Source organism: Podarcis liolepis, assembly GCF_965112155.1.
Source record: "Podarcis liolepis genome assembly, chromosome: 4".
In the NCBI taxonomy this organism is placed as follows: domain Eukaryota; kingdom Metazoa; phylum Chordata; class Lepidosauria; order Squamata; family Lacertidae; genus Podarcis; species Podarcis liolepis.
Genome location: NC_139558.1, coordinates 66,964,626 through 66,988,464, shown reverse-complemented (window position 1 = coordinate 66,988,464; position 23,839 = coordinate 66,964,626). Strand labels below are relative to the sequence as shown.

At 39.2% G+C, this 23,839-nt stretch overlaps 1 protein-coding gene across 4 annotated transcripts in view; it reads left to right on the top strand.

The window, feature by feature from the left end:
- EPHA6 (EPH receptor A6) overlaps positions 1-23,839 on the top strand; it is a 343,972-nt gene that overhangs the window by 161,055 nt on the left and 159,078 nt on the right. For all 4 annotated transcript variants that reach the window (XM_083498568.1, XM_083498569.1, XM_083498570.1 and 1 more), the window contains exons 4-5: positions 8,538-8,693; positions 12,603-12,938. In XM_083498568.1, the coding sequence (XP_083354694.1) occupies positions 8,538-8,693; positions 12,603-12,938 (492 nt within the window). The remainder of the gene's footprint in view (positions 1-8,537; positions 8,694-12,602; positions 12,939-23,839) is intronic.

The window sequence follows — 23,839 nt, the reverse complement described above, 5'->3', positions numbered from 1 at the left end:
TCTACTTTCTAGCAAGGATTTATATTAGAATGCCTCCATACACACAAATCTCCATCCACCTTGTACAAGCAAATTATGTGCTCTAGAGCTTGTTTTTAAGTGCAGACACATTCCAGTTTTGAATCTCTGCTATTTGGGACCTTTGGTTATTAAAGGAAAGTTTCAGTGTTCCGGAAATTCATCACATGTTCATACAAAACAAATTGTATGAACATGTACTGTAACAGCCTCTCTGCCATGACTTCATCTATTAAAGGTGCAGTAGTGAGTCCAAAGGAGTTTTTCCATATATATTGAGCTGTATCCAATGCTTGCACAACAGACTCCTCCCTCCTCTCCATCCCCATGCAGCCCCCCAGCCTTACTCCCATACTTCAAAATCTGCCCCAGGGGATTGGGAGACCCTCCAGAAAAGATTGTTGGCATCCCTGGGAAGAGGAGAGGAAGGGGAAATCCACTCATGCATCACTGGATGCAACTGCCCTGTGATCTTTGGCTGAAGGGCAGTATATGAATTTTACAGTAAGGAATCATAATAGTTATCACCATCATAAATCCATAGTAACTCTACCTTATAATGGCAAATGGGTCTCCAACAAAATATTGTAGTGTAAGTCTTCTCTTCTTGCTGGATACTCCATTCACCCTCTCTAGCAGTCAACTTTCCATGCCAGTGAACCTGTACAATCCTCCACATTACCTGTTTGTTTGTTTGTTTGTTTGTTTGTTTGTTTGTGTAACTACGGCAAACTTAGGGTTTCCTCAAAGCCTGCTTATACACCCCTCATGTGTGTAGATGGTGTCATTTTGATTGTATGATAACAAACTTTAATTGTTCAGTCTTAGTATATATGTAAAATAAAATGGTATACCTAAATTATGGGAACAAAGGAAGTCAGCCGATTGGTCCATCTAGCATTCTCTATGCTGGCTGGCAGCAGGTCTACAGGAGCACCAATCCCACAATAAACACCAGTCTGGAAGTCTGAAAATACCAGCTGTTGTTTCATGCACCTGGATCATAACTGTTTGACCTGACCCCCCTAAAAAAAGCTCAACAACTCTGGACATCCCTGTCATATAGGATTAAAGAAAGAAGAATTAAATGAGCATACCACATGAGGAACAATTCTAAGCTTGTTTGTCCATAGCAATTTTGCATCTGTTTTAAACAGAATGCTCCTCATAGCAGTTATATGTAGGATTTCATCCTTATGATAGGATCCAGTTCACCATTTTATATCCCGTTAAATCAAAGGGACTTGACTGTGCTTTATGCTTGATTGTTCCTTCTCTATCGACTAGAAACTGTAGGTATTTTATAAGGAAAAAAGTTGCACTTTCCTGTGCTCTTGAACAGTTTTGGAAGATTACTTTGTCAAATGTAAGGGGGGCAGAAGTCAAAGTGTACAGTAAATAACTAGAATCCAGTTTGGCATTTTCTCTGACCTTTTCTATGACAAATGCATCCAAGGTTATTTTAAGCAATCTAATTGCATCTCTGAGGTGTTTTTTAAAATCCTGTTTCCAGCATAACTGTGGAACATGTCACCATGACCAAAAATGAAAAATAAAGGTACAGTTTCCAACAAATAATTTCATTATAAGATAATAAAGACAAGATTGAGAAAGTCCAGAAAAGTTGCGATTGACTTTTTTTTGGGGGGGGGGGATAGTGGTAAACTCAGTGTTAGAAACTCTTCTAAAAGAATTCATTCTGGTCAAAGTTAAGCACTTCTCTTATGGGTTCCATTTATTTCATTGGAAAGAGATTTCAATGATTTCAATATATAAGATTTACCGGTCATTAGACCGTGCTGCCTGTGAGCAATGCAACAAGTTACAGAGGGTTGAAGAAGAAGAGGAGGAGGAGGAGGAGGAGGAGGAGGAGGAGGAGGAGGAAGAGTTTGGACTTGATAAGCCCACCTTTCACTCCCCTTAAGGAGTCTCAAAGCAGCTAACAATCTCCTTTCCCTTCCTCTCCCACAACAAACACTCTGTGAGGTGAGTGAGGCTGAGAGACTTCAGAGAAGTGTGACTAGCCCAAGGTCACCTAGCAGCTGCATGTGGAGGAGTGGGGAATCGAATCCAGTTCACCAGATTTCAAATTCACCACTCTTAACCACTACACCATGCTGGTTTATCCTTTAGTGAACATATTTAAATGGCTACTAGACCATAGTGCAATAATCATGTTACAGTTTGTGTAAACTTGGTGTAATTTGAAGGTGTTATACAACAACACAGTAAAACAACGAAAAACAGGTTTAAAGCAATGCAAATGAACAATCGAGGCAGAAACTTTCTTTCATCCAGCTAGAAAAGCTTGTTGACAAAAAATATCCTCAAAGTACAGGTAACAGATGTATGTCATATCTAAACAGGAATGGTGTTCCACTAAACAGGGGTGAGAACAATGAAAGCCCTGCTCCAGGTTGCTGTAGAGCTTGTTATATTATAGGAACTTCAAGTAGACTCTCCCACAGAACTCAGTGACCTACTGAGTACATAAGGGTAATGCAATCTCTGAAGTAATCTGGTCCCAAGTTGTATAGGGCCATATATGTTAGCACCTAAACCTTAAACTTGGCCTAGTAATAGACTGCCAGCCAGCACAGATCCCGCATTAACAAGCTGCAGGTAGTTTACCCCCTTAAGCAACCCTGCCACTGAAGCTGATTGTAATAGCAATCAATAGGGTAGTGGTGGTGAATTGCTTTCCTACCTTATGTGGGGGGGGGGTGCAAAATGAAGGAGTACGGGGAAGTGGGTTGTTGCTTCTGCTGTAAACACTTAAATGGGTTTATTTGTGGCAAAGGTTTGAATCTTTTTGCTCCAAACAGAAAAGGGTAGCCATATCACCTATGCCAATAGCATTGCTGTAGTTAATATGAGGCATAAATAATAAACAGAGCAAGTGCTTTTAGAATACACTACTTACATTTTAACAATTGAATTTTGAATTTATCCCACCATGGGTGTCAGAACCTTGATTACTCTAACTCTGAAATCTCTTTTGACCCCAACACTCTACACATCTAATATTATCATACAGTGGTGCCTCGCAAGACGAAATTAATTCGTTCCGCAAGTCTCTTCGTCTTGCGAGTTTTTCGTCTTGCGATGCACGGTTTCCCATAGGAATGCATTGAAAATCAATTAATGCGTTCCTAGGGAAACCGCCTTCAGACCAGGTCCGGGGACAGTCTGTCCCCGGACCTCTTCTGAAGGCTGGGGGGGGGCAAGGGCTTTTCTTCCCACCCCCAGCATTTTAAAAAACCCCGGGACAGCGGAGGACTTCTCCGCTGTCCGGGCGATCTTAAAATGCTGGCGGACGGCATTTTAAAATCGCCCCGGGACAGCGGAGGACTTCTCCGCTGTCCGGGGCGATTTAAAAGCCCCTGGGAAGGCAGGCAGGGGGGACAAAGACTTCCGCCCCCCGCCCGCCTTCAGAAGGTGTTCCCGCCCCGCCACCCGGCTTCGGAGCATCGTTCCGAAGCCGGGCGGCCGGGGCAGGTGTTCCCTCCCCGCCGCCCGGCTTCGGAGCATCGTTCCGAAGCCGGGCGGCGGGAGCAGGTGTTCCCGCCCCACCGCCCGGCTTCGGAGGAGGTCCGAGGACAGTGGGGAAGACGCGCTGCGCTTCCCCGCTGTCCCGGATATTTCCCTATGGGCTGTCGTCTTGCGAAGCAAGCACATAGGGAAATTCGTCTTGCGAAGCGCCTCCAAAACGGAAAACCCTTTCGTCTAGCGGGTTTTCCGTCTTGCGAGGCGTTCGTCTTGCGAGGTACCACTGTACCTGGTCTTGACCTGAATTCAGTAATGCCAGCTTAAGATCAGTTGATGAAAGATCAACAGTACTGTAACTTTACAGCTCCTGAAACCTGAGTACTTTGCATGGTTTTAGGCTGGCACATGATGAGAGAAGGGCTCCTTCACAGCTTTGTGGTAAAAAGAACTTCAACAGATCAAGGCTGGATCTACACTGATCTGTAAAAATGCTATTAAAGGCTATTTTTAAAAAAATTACTGTAACTCTCAATGCAATTTCCTATTGCCTATGTATTGCTGCAGCACCCTCTGTTGTCACATTTTTTTTATAACCCGTTTTTAATGAATAGAACCAACCGGTGTAGATTTTCCCCAAGCCTTTTCTAGTAAGGAAATATAGGGAGAAAAAAAACTTCACATGTTGACATTTTGTTTGTCATGCAGCTTATTAGTTGTGTGTAGCCCCTGATTTATTTGGAAGCTTGTCACCTGACCCAGAGAAGAGTATGTAAATTTGCATATGACACAAAGCATATGCAAATTGGGGTCCTCTTTTACTGGTAGAGTGGAGGTTCCCAAATCCTGTTGGCAGCCTTGGTAGAATGTCACACTATCTGAATGGCTGCCCGTATCTAATGAGATAAAGGTGCATTTCCTCAGCACTGTGTACCCTAGAGAATTCCAGAAAAAGAGAACCAAAAGAAAAATGTTCCATAGCACAAACTGAAAAGGAATTTAAAGGCCAAGCTGTTCATTCTCACAGTATCCTACTACTTCTGGCACTTTGCTAGCTCCCACGACTTGTTACAGTTTTCCAGATAGTGAGACACAATTGAATCACTAAAACTTATAAGAACAATTAAATAAAAATATAGCTTCGGTAAGATATATCTGTAGCTATGAAAAACTTGATATAATCCAATTTAATCTCTTGAGATCTCTGACAATTCCCTGAGGGTAATTCAGGAGAGCTTCTGACAAGTATTAATTTCATATCACTGTATATATACACAGGCTAGAGCTGATTTCCTAACAAAGGAGCAGTGGGAGTTTGAGTGAAAGGACTTTCTCGACACTACAGAAATGGTTTAGTATAACTTGGTTCTCATTCTTGGTAAACCTCCACAAACAGCCTGTATTGGTCACTTTGAATGACATTCTATGGCAAAAGGTTTTGTGAGGTGTTATTACTGGGTTACAGAGATAAAGCTTTATTGCATTTCATTTCTAGAAAATATGGATTTATTCATTTCAAAGTCAGTAAGAGGGAATATAGGCTACTTCCCATCCTTCTAAGAAGGCTTTCCTTCCTTGCTGTAAAACCCCTGCTTGCAAGTCTGTATACTTGTTGAGGTAAGAGGGAAGAGTAACATAGCTGTTAGTCCAGATTTGCTCCAGCCTGGCAACAGCAATGAACACAACCCCTTACACTAACACCTTTGGTTCTGCAGTGCTAGGTTTTGGGGGTCCCCAGTGCCCTAGCAGCGTAGGACTGGTAGAAATTAAAATACAGTATTCCATTACATAATCAGCTCCACCAGTTTCTGTGTAAGGATTGTCTACTTTTCAAGAGAGAGAGAGACTGAAATTGATTCTCTTACAACAAAATCATCTTTCACATAACATTAATTTTAAACATAAAGAAGAAGACTTAAAAGACATATAAGTATTACCTTAGCTGTAAGTTGTTTTCAGGTATGAATTTACATATACTCTCTTGGAAATTCAAATTATCTTTCTTTTGTTCTTCTTACTGAAAAAACTTTGTAAACAAGTTTTTTAAAAGCATTAGTAGCACTTATGGTCCTGGTAAAATCTTAATGGAAAATTTTGTTTTGTGCAGACATTTCATTTGAAGGTGAACTATTACTTCTGATAATCAGCTATACACTGCCACTGCATATGGGATGCTTATTTCAGATTCTGATTGCATATGCATTGGCCTGTAAAAAAGAACTTGCTTATTTTTTTTCATCTTGAATCTGGCAATCAACATTCTGCACCGTTCAATTATTCCAAGCCTGTGATTGTTTGGACTTTCTCAGCATGTTAGCATATAATATCTATAAAGCCCTGACTTTTATTTTAATGTATCTAGTATCCATGATGGTGTCATTTTGTGCATGGCCTTGGGGTTTTCCAGTAGTTTTGTAAAACTAACCGTAAAGCTTCTGCGCTATCTGCCTTGCATGATGGCATAATTGGATTATTAGTTAAATTTACTTGGACTGACCTTGTTGTGAATGATCTTAGTCTTCCAAATGTATTATTTGTGTTATATCGACTTCTCATCAGGTTAGCAATTCCACACATGATTCCCTGTAGGCTAAACACTTGGAAAAATATATTTATATATATTTGTAACATTTGAATTGTAACAACTATTGCTTGGTCACAACTATATTCTTCCTGGGCAATTTGTTCAAGTGGCTGCTGTTTGTACAGCTCAGTCACTCTTAGATGATTCTGACTATCTGCATCCATTTCAACCTGCTTTCAGACCAGTTTTCACCTCAAAAATGTACCTGGAGAATTCTGCTTTGTGACTTTTGATACCTTGATTGCAACATGCTCCTGGATAAACCATCTGGATTAGAGATTGGCAGACTATACATCAGTGGATCTATTCCTACTTGGGGGCTGCTTCCATAGGGTGACACTGTAAAGCTACTACTCGTAGGGGGTCCTGCCAGTCTATATTCTGTTCTTGAGTCTGCCTAATTAAAGCCTGTCATTTCTCACACTCTGCATAAACCCCCTTGTCTGCCATCTGAAGGCCTGCTTCTGGTACCATCTGAGGACCTCTTCCAGGTTACCCTGCTATCTTAAGTTTGGTGGATGGTGACTGGAGAGAGAGTCTTGGCCATTGTGGCCCTTTGAATATCCAACACTTTCCCTAGGAAGGAATGCCTGGTCAAAATTCTAAAGTACTTTCAATACTGTGGAGGACTTTTTGTTTGCTCAGGCTTGTTATAACTGGTTTTATTGCCATTTTATAGCTTTGCTGGGATTTTTAGTGATTTTGATGTAATCTTCTGTGATTCTGTTGCAATCTTTAAAATGATTCCCCCTCTGGCAGAAGTGATTTGGTTGTACCTGTTTTTAAGGGTATGAAACTGCTGTTAACTAATGGGTGGCTTTAAAATTCACTAAAGAAAGAAAGAATACTGTATATGCTGAAGTTAAGAGGTATACACAGTGGAAATGAAGTTCCCCGATAGGAAATTATGTCACATAATCACATTGTTCCACTTCCGCACCTGTTCACCTTCCCTAATATCAGAATTATTTGGAGAAGAGACTTGTGGCGTCTGTTCCAAAAGAACACAGGTAGAGCTGCTAGGGTTGTGAGCGCGTAGTCCTTTTTTAAAAAGCTGAACATTGATCAGAGGCAGTTTTAGGGTGGTATGAATGCTGTAGAATGGAGTGAGAGAGGCAAGGGGTGCCAAATTTTAGCGCTGCGCAGGGTGCCACTGAAATTTGAGAGCCCCAGATCCACCACTGCATTGATCAACCAACTGTATGACATGGAAGAGGAAGCAAGGGAGGCTGAATTGAGCTCCTCTTCCTCCTCTTGAACTTCTGACTGGTGAAATTTTATTTGTACTTAAAGGTCTGTATGCACACAACTCTGCTGTTGAGCTAAGAAGACAAATCACATATATATTGGTTTGCAATTCCTTATCTAGTTACATAGATAATGGCTGATAGTAGTCTACTTAAATACATATGTGAGTATACATACAGGAACCACATCATTTTAATGTACCTAGATAACTCAAAAGATCAATACTTTAGATTCGTTCTGATGTGCAGTGACCATGTGGCATATATGGGATCTACCAAATTCCTGCGTTGATTATGTGTATGATGTATGAGTAAATACTCATCCCATAGGGATTTCAGTGCATTTCAGTGTGTGTGGCACACAAATGCATACTGCATATATATTCTGCAGGATCAAAGTTTTCATTAATGCAAAAATCAAAAGTACAAAGAAAAAAGAAAACATAATCAAACTACAGTATAGTGGTTGACATTTCCAATTAAATAGAGAGCAGATAATATAGAAAAATAAAAGCAGCAAAACACATCATGAAAGCAAAAGTTCATAATTCACTGGGGGAAGAGAGCTTTGTATATCTGAATTTCACATGTAGGAAATGATCCCCACCCAATGGTACAGAAACATGGTCTTCTTTACCTCTAGTCCATGTGATGGTCTTTTAGGCACTGAGTGAAAATCTTTTTCTTTCCTCCGAAGCCTTTAATTTTAATGGGTATATTATTATTTTTTGGTGCTTTCAGATTCCTGCATCAAGTTCATTTAATTTGCTGGTTTTATATTGGCATAGATACAAAGCTAGGTGGTGGTGGTAGTAGTAGTTGTTGTTTCTGCTGTTTTTTATTATTATAGGTTTTATTGTCTAAACAATGGATTGTATTTTGCATTTTAATAGGGCTATAAACTAAATTATAATGAATAAAACAATACAATAGTGCCCCTACTTCTCTCGCTCATATATAGGGCATTCATTCATATGGGGGAAAGCAAGGAGAAATATAAACATTCATTATCTGAAGGGAACATGCTTTCTTCCTTTATTGACCTCAAACATTGAGAATCAACTTGCTGCTGTCTGTATAAACTCAAGCTAGGTTCTGTTTCTAGGTCACACTGGGAGAGTCAGGCTGAATGATGGATCTGAATTTTACATTTAGAAAAAGAGGTATACTTAATCAAATCAACTGTTCTTCTGTTTTTACAGCTTGTAGGTCAGGATTCTACAAAGCATTTGCTGGAAATATAAAGTGTTCAAAATGCCCTCCACACAGTCAAACCTTTGTGGAAGCAACATCTGTGTGTCAGTGTGAAAAGGGTTACTTTCGAGCTGAGAAGGATCCGGCAACTATGGCATGTACCCGTAAGTGTGAATCATACTGGTATTTGAAATTCTTTCCTTGTCTCTCTCATTATCTCAGAAGACAAAAATAGCACTTATTTTATATTCCTCTCACAAAAGCTAAAAGTATGAGAGCATGTTTTCGTTAATCAAGAATGCAAATCAGGTTTTCATTTATTCCCAGTGCTCCTTTAAATAAGCAAAAAAATGCTCTTCAATCTAAAGTGCCTTTTAAAAACACCACCACAATAATAGATAGAATGTTACCAAAACTGTGTTATTAACAGAGTGACCACACGTTTCAAATCTGGTTACTGGTATACATAATATATAATGTGTATAAGGGGGGGAAACACCCTTGTACAAAATGGGCATTTCATCCATGCAGTACATGGATGAAAACACTCCATGTACTGCAACATATCTGTAAAGTATATATCCTGAAAATGCCCTTGGAAAAATAAATACCAGACCCCTTTTACAGACTCAGATATAGTTGCAGTGCTTAGAGTTTAAAATGGGACTATAACATTATGGCTCAGGATCAAATGACCAATTAAAACAAAATAAAGCTATTCCAATTCCCATCAGCCACTCCCAAAGGCAGTCCTGGCTGGCAAGTAACATAGTCTGTGTAAAAAGTCATACTGAACTTCCATTACAGCACTCTGGCGAAGAGTCTCAAACAGTTATACATATTGCCATGGCTGTCACAACCCGCTCATTCAAATGAATTGCTGAGGAAAGCCAACCCACATTACCAGCCCCTTCCCACATGCCAATAAGCCTTAGGATGGTGAATCTGGCAGGCTCTGAGGAGCTTGATTTATGAGTTATGGAAGATAGCTTAGGAAGCTTCCTTACAACTGCTTCAGGATATTTATCATGTTCTCGCACTTTCTCAACTCCACTCCGAGATTACATTACATCACAACACCCAAGTAAACACATGTGCCATCGTATCCTGACAGTACAGAATAAGTGGACTAAAACTAACGCCTTAGCAACGTCCAGTTTAGATATGGTATTTAAAAAATAAAAATCCTGCTCAGCACCATGACAACCGACCGAACCCATAGTGCTAGGAATCTGGAGAGGATGGATCAACAACAACAAGTTCTACTATTACCCTGAATTTGTTGAACACTTAAATCTAGGTTGCACATACTCTAATTAAATACTATGAGAACTGTGTTCTAACTGCCTTTGGGACTGTTAAACCTCCAGAAGGATGATTGTAGAGGCAAAGGGTCATTAGGGTGGAAAAGAGACATTTGCAAAATTGTCTGATACCTCTTGCCTCCCTCAATCACTTTCTGATTCTTAATAGTCATCAGTGCTTAATATTTTGTTTATAATCAAGACATATTAATGGTTCTGTAATGGTTCTAGGGGTTGCTCGTGCGTAAGCCGGTGCAAACACCTGGCTGGGTTGCCTGAGTGAACCTTTTCTGTCCGGACAGCCACTCTCTCGTGGCTGTCTCAATCGCTGGCAGAATCCGTCAGTGGGCGTTTCTTAAACTTCTTCCAGCAAAGAAGCTCTTTGACGCCTAGTCTCCTCCTACTCTCTCTGCACGAAAGCCTTCTGCGCAAGGAGGGCGCAGGCAGCGGAGGACCTCTACTCTCCCTGCTAGTCCCCGGCAAGGAGTCATGGGACCGCCTCGCCGCTTCCCCCATCTGCCCCCCTTCTCCACTGGTGCTACGCTGATTCTCTTCCCCAGAAGATGGGCTGCCTCTCCCACTCCCGGGACGCTCTCTGGAATCCCTCTGGATTTTGCTCTCTCCCTCCAGCACTGATGGCAGTTCCCTGACAGGTTCTAAAAGAGAATAAACCACAGTTGGCTTCTTTCTAATTTATGATTTTACCATGTGCACACCAGTACAATTTCAATCTATCTTGTTCCTGAATGGTGCAACACTTTATTCTACTTATAAGATGGGATAGGTTAATGGGACGTTGAAGCTGGATTGCAATTCAGTAAGAAAAGCATATATTAAAGATATACTGATCAAGGACTAGAGAATGACATAACAAATCCTCCATCCTTACTACGACTTTGGCATGTTTCTACAACAGCAGCTACAGACAGTAAGCCATTTCTGAAGCACAAAGTAGTGTCAAAATAATTTTTGAATGTACACCAAGATCCCTTTGTATATTCAACATACCTTTCTGGATCCCAGGCAGCATTTTATTCTTTTCTATAAAATAAATTATACAGGCATTAGTATAATTATTATGCGCAAAACTGGAATAGTCACAATGTCTGATGCATGTTGGTGAAAAACATTAATCTTTTAAAACTGTCAGCATACTTGCTTGCCTAAACAAAATATATAGCATGAAGAAATTCCTGAGCGTATTGCTCACAGATGCCTGCAAAAAGGTTATGGCTGCCAGTTTTTTTTTTCCAATGTGACATATAATCTATGCATAATTTATAAGTGATAACAAAGCAATCAGGCCACATTCATAAAAATCCCAATGACACATAATTTAGCAGAATCTGAGGATTAGAATTAATTGTCTCTCTTTGTTCCAAGTTCTAAATCTTAGTAAATGATTCACTGCATGTCATTACAGCTTAATATTTGCATGAAATCACAGTTTAGATGGCATAATTTAATGGCAATTAAAAACCTATTTAATCGTCATGCAAATTGGCACGAGGGCCCTTGAGTATGAAGGGTGTCTATATCTTCAGTATCTGCAGGCGGACAGTTATAAACTTTGAAACACTCCTACTACAATTGATAACAATTTTCCTGTTCAGAGCAATATGAATGCATAATAAATCATATTTTTATCCTAAAATAAGACCAAGTTTCTCTGTACATTGCTTTACCAAACAGAACTATTAGCAATCATTGGGAAATTGAAAAAGAAAGAAACTAACAGGCATATATATTTTTCTGGTGCACACTGAATATAATTATACATAACATACACAAACTAAAATAAATCAAGATAGCATGAAGGTGTTTTGTCAATAACTGGATGTGATGCTGCACATGGTCTCCCTCTCTGATACAAAAGCCTTTTTTTAAAGAAATGGCTAAAATTCTTAAGACTGATTCTTCAAGAGCAGAAATGGGAGGAGGTTTCAACTCCCTGATTCTGTTTCCCCTACAAACATCTGATTGGTAGAATTCTCTATATTTCTATTCCTGTTGGCATTCGTAGATAAAAGTCATTGGGTGAGAATAGTTGTGGCCCAGTGAAATATACTCAGAGTTGCAAAGTGATTTCATGCTCTTTATTCAGCTCATAGTGGTGAGGAGGAATGAATGGATGTCCCCTCAAAGTATCTGCTTTATATACATTGTTTACACACTGGGCTGCACATGATTGGCTAATTCCGGAATTCTACTGTAAGCCAATCAGGTTGTGGATTCACTTCTATCTGGAGCATGATTGGGTGGTTCCTGCCAACCAATCATAGTGCTGCATTCTGAATCCTATTGTTCTAGGACCAATCAGACTGCTGCCTTTTGGATCCTATTGTTCTAGGACCAATCAGACTGCTGCAGTTTGGATCCTATTCAACTCAGTACATAACACCCAGAGAATTTAAAATCCAGATACCAGATTCTATGGTGCGGGCATATTTTGTCATCCTAACAATACAAGCCCCATCCTGAATCTGTCTTGAGTTCTGTTCCTAGTATTTTATCTGACTTTGTTTCCTGACTTTGTTTCTAGCATGTTCTTTTGTGATCTTGACATGAGTTCCTGTAGGACAGTTTACATGTTCCTTAAGAACAATATGAGGGTAGCTGGCTTTTGTTTTGTTTTTAAGTTTGTAAGAATGTACCATGTTTGCCACATTTAATTTGTTTCTTTAAATGACGAAAGAGGGCTTTGGGGGCTAAAACACACACACATATATATACTAGTTCTAATGACAAACTATTTCCGCTTTTCCTTAGGGCCTCCTTCTGCTCCAAGGAACGTAATTTTTAACATAAATGAAACAGCTCTCATGTTGGAATGGAGCCCACCAAGTGACACAGGAGGAAGAAAAGACCTCACATATAGTGTCATTTGCAAGAAATGTGGATCTGATGCCAGCCAGTGTGAGATATGTGGAGGAGGTATCCGATTCATTCCAAGACATACTGGACTAATCAATTCCTCAGTAACTGTGCTTGATTTTGTGTCTCATGTGAACTACACTTTTGAAATAGAAGCCATGAATGGAGTCTCTGAATTAAGTTTTTCACCCAAGCAGTTCACAGCTATCACAATCACTACAGATCAAGATGGTAAGTTTGTGCTATTTGTATATAAGATATACTTAGAGCTTATGTCAGTTAATAGTACATTTTGTGATTCCCCCCCCCCCCGCCCCCGGAGTCAATAGAAACACTTAAAGCTACTCAGATCATTTATTCTTCCATGTTACTATTTTGTGCGGTGGAGAGGAAATGGTTTTAGGATGAAATAGGAGGTGTTTTGTTAAAATGAATGGGGCTATCCAGATGAAAAGGTGTTGCATTAACTGAAATTAATACAATGCTGGGACATATACTTAATTTTTTAAAGGCATGCCTGAAATTCTGTGTTTTTTCTCTGTTTTACAATGTGGAATTACTGGTGGGAAAGTCGAGGCTTGCTGATGTGTAAACTCTGTAAACTCCATTCATTTCAATAGTACACAGAGGAGTACCCAGTGGATATGACTGTAATTGCAGCTGTCATCCCATTGAAGTCAATGGTAACATTTCCATTGACTTCAGTCATTTGGTTGCACCCAGCATCTCCGTGTTTACCTGTGTAAAAAAATGTACTTCAGATATTTAAAATATCAATATATACATATTGATACATGTCTCATGAATTCAATTTCACAAAATGTATCTCTCCAGCTAGTTTGATAGGTACCAATGTAAGGTATTTAAATATTATGACATTCTTATATGAATGACCATATAGAATTTGGTCCGTATAGAATTGGTATTGGAATTACTAAAGGGAGAATATTCAGTTCTTGTCCCCAGGCCTCCCTATTGTTTTTGTACCAGTTGCATAGGAAAACAGTTGCATACAGACTGGCAAGTATGACTTCATTTTGGTTTTATTAAGTTGACATCTACAATGATCAATATGTATGTCCAATAGAAAACCAAACCTTCAGAACTTAAAATCAAATTTACGCTTACCAGAAATTTAAAGCCTTATGTAGGTATTTAATCAGCGTTGTGGCTGCATGATGACCTGGTGTATCTGCATGCCAAGGAGAACCCTAGATGCTTGCGGGGGACGTTCACATTTTAATAATAATAATAATAATAATAATAATAATAATAATAATAATAATAATAATAGGCATGGCAAGGTTTGAGCATGCTCACTGCTGGCCAGGAGACACACTGGCTAAAAGGGTGGGATTTGGCATCTTCTACTTGTTCTGTCTGTGGAAGTGTTCCAGCTTGCCAAATGGAACCATGCCTCTTCCCCCTGCGCATTGTTCTGGAAGTTCTCCCAACCCTCTGCCAAACCAATTTCAGCTGGCATAGGGGGAAGAGAAGGAGGAAAGCTCCTTGCAGAAGCAAATGTCCCTGTGCAGGACTTCCACTTACAGGACTGGTTTAGTGAATCCTGCCCAAATTATCAAAAGGGCTTCAAATTAATTAGGATCAGTGGGAAAGCACTTCTGCCAATCCTAATTTACAAGGATTCTATCAGATGCAAAACCCTTTTTGCAGAGGTGCAAAATCTATGAGCCTCTGGTTGCTATTGGATTCCCATCAGCCTCTACCAGCATTGTCAGTGGTCAGGGATGATGACGGCTATAATTCAGCAACAGATGGAAAGCACAGGTTCCTCACCTCTGGCTTAAAGTATCCTGGGTTGTGAGTCCCTTCATCCCAATTTCCTCTTCACCCCCACCCTCCCCTCCCCCCAACACTATTGGACAGAAAAAATGAAAAAATACCCCCCACACACACACCAAGAAGTTTGGGAATGAATGAGCAGCTTTGTGATCACCTTGCCTCAAACCTCAGCAGTCAGAACCTAACAGTATCATCAAAAGGGTATTTCCAAACCATTTATATCTCATCTCCCCATGACTCCTTGTGAGCAACCAACTTTTCACTGTATAGCTCAAATTACCAGCCCTGTGGGTAGTAATCACTGTTCTAATAGCACTTCTATAAAAGGGAGAGAAATCATATTGATAAGTGAAATAAACAGCAATAATTACACAGCGTTCACATGAGCTTCCTTCCATATTTATATATTTTTGTCTATAAGGCTTGCCCTGCTGCACAGCTTTTTAATTGTTCTACTAACATGTATTTTTGAAAACACTCTAATGGCCTATTTCAACTACATTTAAATTTACTTAACAGCTTATTCTCTACTTTACATTTCCTCAGTTTCTAGGGAGGAGAAGAATACCTGTTCACTACCATTGTTAAGATATGTGTGCAGCCCTTTACTTACTAGTGTGCAGTTTTCAAATGGCTATTGCACTTGCTATATAATTTGCATCAATGCCCCCAAAGTCATTAATTTTCTTTGCAAAGATACTGACATAATTTACCTTTGCTCTTTAAAATATATAGTTTTCAACCATCCCTCTTTTGTACATCCATTTCTAGGCAGCAGAACTGGTGCTACCTTCATAAACATGCTTTATGAAGGCTTGCCATTTCATTTATCACCATGTCTTTTTCTGCAAAACTCTTCTTTTATGTCCAAATAAACTGACTGAGACTCTGAAAAGTGATCCTTAAATTCTTTGAAGCTTTACCAGTAGCACTGTTAATAATGGAAGAATTATTGTGGGGAATGCAAGCAGCGTACACACTTGGGTTTTACTGTCGGGCTATCATAGATTACAAAGGCAGAGGCCTTTCCTTGCTTGGATAAACTACAGTGGAAACCAACACAGTTATATGAAAAGCAGACAGTGGTAGAAGATACATATCTGCTGTCTTTAAAGATAAATCTTATGCCATCTCTCTGGCCATGCACATTTACACAAGAGTCCCAAGGATATGAACCAGCATAGCTTTCTTTCCATTGCTGGCCTAACAACTGTGGTAAAGGAATGTAAATATTAGAGCTCCTTGGAATTTGTTGTAGAGTATTGTGCATAAAGTCCAACCTCAAAAAGATTAATGAGATTCTTATACGAGGGGAGGGAATATAAGCATACCTTCTAAGTGCCCTGGGGGGAAACGGGTTATCCCATTTTTTTCATGCAAGTTCTCAGCAGCCATATTTGGTGCCTCAATCTCATCCTTTCTTGCGCTGTGCTCTTGCCCTGAAACGAATACCGGGGGGGGGGGAATGAGGCATGGGTCATGTGACTTGCCCGGGAGCCTGTCTCAGAAGACATGCATTGTGGTTTGGGGTAGTAAAAAGTTGTACAATATGTTTAAGACCACCACATTTGTTGAATAAAGGTCAGAAAATCAAAGCTCTCTTAATTTATTTATCATTTGTTCCATTAAGGTATTACTTCCCATGAAACATTTTGAAGCTAGCAATAATAAAAACATCAACAAACAAAAACAGATGAAACAATTTCAAGTCCAACACAGATATAGACTGCGAGATAAATCTATATATTAATTAGTTTCAATGAAACACTCTGTGAGAAATGCGGTAAGATAAATAAATGACCAGGGATAGGTGCTCTGACTGCTAGATGGTCAGTCTAGGACACTATGTAGGGCTGTGTCATAACAGAGTGGGGAATGGGAACATTGTGTTACAGTGGTTCCTATGTCCAGGACCAAAGGCAAACAGTAGTATTGGGATAGTGCTTTTCAGCTCCCTGGGGGTTGTGTTATGGGCTGCTGCAGAGGATAATGCCAATGCTTTTTAATATCTATATAAAGCTTCTGGAAGTGGTAATTAGGAGTTTGGGAATAAGATGCCATCAGTATGCTCTGTTTCTCCGTAACATCTGAACTGAGAGAGGCTGTGCAGTCCCTGGACTGGTGCCTGGGCACAGTTGTGAGCTCAATGAGGAAAAACAAGCTAAGCTTGGATCCTAACAAGACAGGAGCATTGTGGGTGAGTGGTCCCCACGTCTGAGAAATTGGTCAGTTGCCTACCATGGATGGAGTTGCACTTTCCTAGAGTTCCTAGTGAAGAGTGATTGCCTGGTAAACCACTCTGAAAATTATTGCTCTGGGAGGGGAATAGGGCCTCCTAACAACTCTCAGCCCCCTTAACAAACAATAGCTCCCATAATTCTCTAGAGGAAACCATAATTGTTTAAAGTGGGTACCATATGATGTGAATGTGGCCACAGTCTCTCACACCAGTGGTAATGAAATCCCTTCATATTCCCATATGTAAGTGCAATTGGTCAAATTTAGATCACATGATTCTGTTGCTGGTGTGTTCCTGTCAACTTACCATAATTTTCATGTCCAGTTAACATTATCCTGCTGGGCCCAGTGTGTAAGGTAAATTTCCAAAAGGAATTCCCATCAGCTCTAGCCAGCGCAGTTATAGCCCAAACCATCTGGAGGGCATCAAATATCAAAACAGAATCCAGGATGTTACTCTTGAGTACGCCTGAGGGAAGCGTGACTCTTCCTTCAATTTATCTTGCTTCTCCAACTGATGAACAGAACAATTTTTACCTGACAGGCAGTTTAGAAACAAAGGTGATGAGGGACTATGTCATAATTAAATATGATTGGCTTTTACTAATATCTGAGTCAGAGATGAAACATCTATTGCAGACCTGAATCTGAGCACTTTTATCATGATAGAAGAGTAAGAAGAGGCTTCAGGAGGGTGAGAAAGAAAAAAGTGTCATGTTCCCTTCCCTCAAATTTTTCTTCCTGCTCTGCAGCATAACCTCTTTCCTTGGAAGTTTTAAAGCAGAGCTTGGATAGCCATCTGCCATAGATGTTTTAGTCGAGATTCCGGCATTGTAGGGGGTTGGACTATATGACCCTCGGAGTCCCTTCCAATTCTCCAGTTCTATGATATGACATCATTATGATACTCTCTGTGAACAAACTAACTGCCATCATTTTTCATTGTATACAATATCACATTTGTGTTTACCTCGTGAAAGACAAAGTGAGCCATGTATTTATACTATATTTAGTGCTTTTTTCTGGGGGTACGCAGGGGTACCCCTAAACATTTTATGAATCTAAGTTTGGCCTCATTGAGAGGCAGTATTTCAATATGAGTAGGAAAGTGAGAGTACCCCTAAATTTTTTTTTAGAAAAAAGCATTCGTATGTGTGTACATGTGTGTGTGCAGCTAATGTATTTATCAAAGCATATAGCTAAAGAAATGAAAACATAGGTTTGGTTTTCAAGTTTTAGCAATTTGATCTAGCAGTGTACAGAAATCTCTGCAGAGTTGATACAATGAACCTTAAGAAGCTCTTGAAACTGTTCTACAACTTGAGTGTTTTTTCCTCTCAAGAATAAGCCACCTTGTGCTATATATATTCCTGCCACTGCAAAGAACCAAATTAAAGTAATCAGGCTCGCTTCATTTAGTTGGAATCTTTATCACTGACTGATACAGTTAGAAGAGTCATTACTGACTGATATAGCCTCAGTTCAGTACAAGATATTCCCAAGATAAGATTGTGACTTCAGTAGTGTAATTAGAAACCTTTGCCACAATACTTAATTGACTGACTGCTGAAATTCTTCAGTCACATTAGCAGTATTCTTTTTTCAGAGTTTACCCAAACATTTCTGAGAGGGATTTAAATTAAAACACGATCTCTGGTGCTCTGACTTCATGACAAGCAAACTGAAGGCTTCTTTCCTTTCCTAGCAAAAGGAATTAGTTTGGTCAAAAGCAGTAAAGGGAGACATTAATCATGGCTAGTCAGTCTGGAAAAAAATTGTTCTTGTAGGTGTCATGACTTTCACACAAACCTTTAGGGAGCATGTTCAAAGTGAAGGACGTGGTAAATTACAAACCAATTCTGCTGATGTTTGCTGTGGGGTCTTTAAAGCAATTACCAGTATGTTCATAACAGGTTGTTTCAATTCATTTGCTTCTTAAAATGTAGTTTCTTCATTATGCTCCATAACCCCTTCTCCTTCTATGAGTTTGAGTCTCTTCCATATGGATTTGCCAAAGGCCTTGACCCAGTGAATGATTTCATTTCTATATTCTGATGGCATTAAGTTGTGCATGGTGAGATAGTTTTGAAAGCCGATTTAAAGTTTTCATATTTTTGCAGCCCTTGTAAATCTATTCATTCTACTGCTGAATTAGCTTCAAAACAGTATTTTTAAATAACACATTCACCTACTTATAATGAAGAAGCCTTGTCTTCCAGCTCTGGTTTTAGATTGCATTTTTACATGCTTTCAAGCTTGCCTCTTAGGGAATAGTAACAGAAAGAGAGTGTTACTGTGAAAAGGTTTTAATACGTTTTGGAAATAAACAGTAAACAATTCATTTTGAATGTTGTGCAAGATACTTTGCAGAACCTCAAGCACAAGCGCCCCTTGTTTTGTTTGTTCTCTTCAGCACAAACAAAATGTATACCTAACAGTTACAGAATGAGAAAATATAATTAAAATTACAAGTAGTTTGCCAATGTATATACACATGAAAGACTGAATTATAATTACCCTAGGATAGTAGCATCCAGTGGTAACCGAGGAGTTGTATACACAGTGAGAAGATTCATGTTGTTGTCTAGAAAATATATTCTGTTATCAGGAAATAACATTGTGGCTAGGTAGTCAAATGCCAAGGTTGGGATTAATGTTTCACTAACCATTCTTCTTCTTCTCATCTCAGAAAAATTTCTATAACCAGCCATTATAGCATATTTTCATTTCCTTCCCCTTCATTGAAAATCCAAAGCTACTAATTTCCCACAGGCAATTGTTCATCCATTGTAAGAACAGGGTGCTGGACTAGGTGGGCAATTGTTCTGATCCAGCAGGCTCTTCTTATGTTCAAGGCCTTTAAATACACTTAAAAACAGCCACCATTTGTTTATTTTTTTACTGGGAATTTTATTTATTTATTTAAAACATATATAAACCACTTAATATGTTTTTTAAAATATCTGAGCGGTGTACAACAAAAAAAGTAATATAATTAAAACAAAACTATAACATAAAAATAGTAAAACAGCAGAATAATAGCATATTAAGACATGTGATTCATACAGATAAGGTCTCTCTCAGCACATGGAATTTGTTTCCAGTACTAGAACTGAGCTCACAGACCTACCACTCAATAATCCACTCCTGATTTTCTCTCAAACATATCCAGACTTCCTTCATGTTAGCAGCCTAATTTAAAAAGGGAAAACCTTTTTTGTTGTTATCCTTGTTAAACAATTGGGAGCCTTTGATGATCTGCTTTGAATAACTAAAGAGATCTACTACAAGATCTCAATCTACCCTCTGTCCACCCCTACTCTAGAGCTTTTAGTGGGTTGATTCTTGTATCTGTTCAGACACAGTGCATATTTTGATCCATTGTCCAATCCATTTGTGTACATAAAAGGTATCTATACAGTGGTGGCTGGTGGCACTGGTAGGGCACAAGGCAGGAAGTAAACAGTATGTGGAGCCAGAGCCAATGACAGGCAGAGCCAATTCTAGTCCCCTCCACCATCCCCCAATTTTCCTGCTGGACTGGTTCTAAGCAAGAAGGCAGATTAATAATAATAATAATGCCCCACCCATCCGGCTGGGTCTCCCCAACCAGACAGGTGGGACTGGCTGAGGGAAGACTGACATTTGTGGATCAGTGCCCCATTCACCCTAATGGACCATTGTGTTGTTAAGGGCTTTAATAATCTTTGCCACTTGCAATCAGACTCATCACTGATTATGGACAATTGTGCAGTCTCCCTCCCCTAGTGCACAGCTTTGGTGGACATCTACTGGACCATTGTTATTGTGGTAGAATTGGAGTTGGGTGTAAAAGATGTGTTAGCTTGTGCTTTTCATCTTGTTGGAGTCTGTGGGATTGTAAATTATACTTATTAGTCTTATTTTTTTTATTGTTTCCAATCCTTTGCAACATGTCCTGAGCCCCTGGGGAAAGGTATGATGTACATTTATGTCAATATAGTTAAATTCACACAGTGTGGATTTTGTAATGGCTCAATAGAAATAATTTCCGAAGAAGAGTGCTTAAAACTTCAGCCTTAGTTAAATGTTAAAAGTCAAACACTTGTAAGACGTATTATGCTGCAGTAAGCGCAAAGCAAAATGTGTTTATCCAAAAGAGAGGCATGCCATTTTGTGTAACAATTCATTCCCTGGAGTAACTTAGGCATTATTACAAGAACTTTAATTCTGCCTCATGTGCATCTTTATTCATGAATCATAACAATAGGCTTAATTATATGATTGAGTACTCCTGTTTCCCTCTGTAGTTGTTGAGTAGTTGTTGAGTAAGTCCTGTTCTTATCTTTTTCATGTATGTTGCTATGTTTACAGCACATCTTCTGGATCTTGGATGTAAGCCATTTAAAAGTGCTATGCCGAATTGTGCCTCTTATACTGAATTTTTTTAAATGCTTCATAATTTTTTTGTTGTTGCACCTGGTTCAGTTCAGTGATTTGTAACTGGCATTATGAACTGTAATGAGGGCTGTCAAAGTATAACACATCATGCACATTTAATGAATCTGTCTTTGCAGGAGGGGCTTTCAAACTTGGTTTGAGTCAGTCTCCTAAGTTAAGCACTTGAAATCTACTTGAGCATTCCCCTGGTTAAGGAAAACGATGGGTGGGAGGGAGGAGAAAATGCAGATGGTAGTACTTGTTCTCATCTGAAACCTGACAACAGACAAATTAAAAGAAATGGAAATGAAAGCTACTTGATTCCATAGTGGAAGAAACCACATTGCAACACACCTTTGTGGCCTTATTGGCTCAGACAGTAGAGATTCACTCTTGTAACAACCCCTCACTGCTGTAAGAAATGAGAATCTTAGGAAAGTGGGGAGCAATCCTTTGAAGTATCCCACCACTCAGCAAAGTCATCTATATAGTCTTGCAGTGAAAGTGCACCTCTGGGAGTCAGTAGTAGAGGCCTTGTGTGAGAAGATTCCGTCATTAGCAACTTAGAATGTTTGTTGTCTGCATAGTGACTTGACTGCTGATTGCAAATATTTGGTATGGGTGGGATAGGTTTTTGATAACTAAGGTGTGAAAAAATGCAATTTTAAAAATAAACAAATTAGAGAGGATGGTGCAAGTGCATATTCAGTACTGCTTGGTTGCAGTCAAAATAAAATTTATCCTTGCACAGTCCAGATCACAGCCCACATGGTAGTGACTTGCCAAATCGTTCTTGTGCGAACATTACAGGACGCACTGTACAAACTCACAGGAAGCACTTGGGGAACAAAACATTTGAGGATCTTGCACCAATGAATCCAGAAAGTATAAAGTAGCATGGGTCTCAAAGCCTGATCTGACACAGGCACTTTATTCCCAGAAATATCCTGGCAGCTGACAAGCAGTGCTAACTGCTGATCTGATTTTTATCTCTGTGGCAATATAGCACCACCATTACAGATGTTCATAGAATAGAACTGCAGCTTCCAGCCAGCAGAGATCAAGCGACAGAGTGGCAATCTGGTCCCAACTGTCCCTGATACACTCTTGATTTTATTCTGGAGTCAGTACCCTTGTTGCTCAGGTGCAGGTTGAGGCTGCTTACAAATGGTCTTGCTTGTTTTCTGCTAACACTGAAGTCCAGTGGATGTTTCCTCGATAGTAAGTCCCACTGTTTTCAGAGAGACTTACTCTAGTAAGTCTTTTTAGGACTGCAGTCTAAAATATCTCCTTCATGCGTCCAGCCTACCAGCTCGAACAAATAAATGTGATCTATATATAGTACATAGCAATGAGCATGTGGTATTTTTATTTTTATTATTTTTATTTTATTTTATTTCTGGCAAAGTCAGTGAAATTTCACCATTTTAGTATGTATTTTATCTTATCGTGTGGTGGTTTTATTTAATAAAACCACTCTGATATTATTCAAATGAAGGGTGTTTTAAATAAAAACGGAATTGAACTAAAGTATGCATTAATGTTCATATCTCTTTGTTGATGTTGGGAAATGGCATTACTTTCCTTGCTAATTTGTCTTATGCTACTGCTGGGAATGACTTTCTTACTTAACTGATCTGTTTCATTAACACTCCATACATTTTTTAAAACAGAAATAAAAATAAAAGTCATGGCCTAAGAGAAATGAGGTTCTCCATGCTTCTCTTGATTAACCACAACCTGCCTTGGGCACTTTGCTTCAGAATACATTCAGGATGTATTTTAATGCACTACCTATGCTCACAATAGAGTTTGGAACACTAAACTCATTATTTAGGGCCACTGTGAATTAACTAACATAGATTCAGTTATAAAATAGCATTTTTAATGTATATTTTCCCTTCGGTTTTTCTTAAATCTAGAACTGTCATGGCTTTTAAAACCTAAAATCATTGGCATGAGAATATAATTGACAACTGATAAATTGAGACTGCTGCTGGCAACATTGGACAAACACAAACACCACGGCTATGGTGTTAACCATCAGTGCATGCTCTATTTCAAATTAAGTGTGACAAATTAGAATGTTAATTGCTAGCTTTGGAATGAATACTGTGCTGATCATTGGAGGAGACTGATCATGTTGGAAAAATGAGTAATCACAAATAAAAACTATTGTAATGGATGACATAGGCATATGCTGATGGTAAATGGTTATGAATATTCCTGCAGAAGTAATACTTCTTTAAAAATACCGTTGCCAGTCTAAAAACTAGTAAATTGGAAGATGCATTAAAGTTAGTGTATCTAGGTCGAGCAGGTTCTTGAGAGGAACTGTATCATTATTACTGACTCAAAGATATTGTTACTGTCAACTACTCTTGAAGCAGCAAGTGCCAAGATGAACAATTGCTCTTTAAGTGAGTGTGACCTTAAAGACCCAGAAACACTGTAAATTACATGTCTCCTTCTGTTCTTTCTAATTCATTTTGCTCTACGATGCACTAGGTTCATAGATGTTCAGTATGGCTATGTGTTCTCAACTGCAAATGTTTTAGAATTAACACTGGGAACATTCTGATATCTTAACTATGCCATAAGGGATGACTGAAAATATTTTTGTATCTTTGGACCAGTTTCCTGAAGATAGCTTCTCACATCAGGCCTCTTAT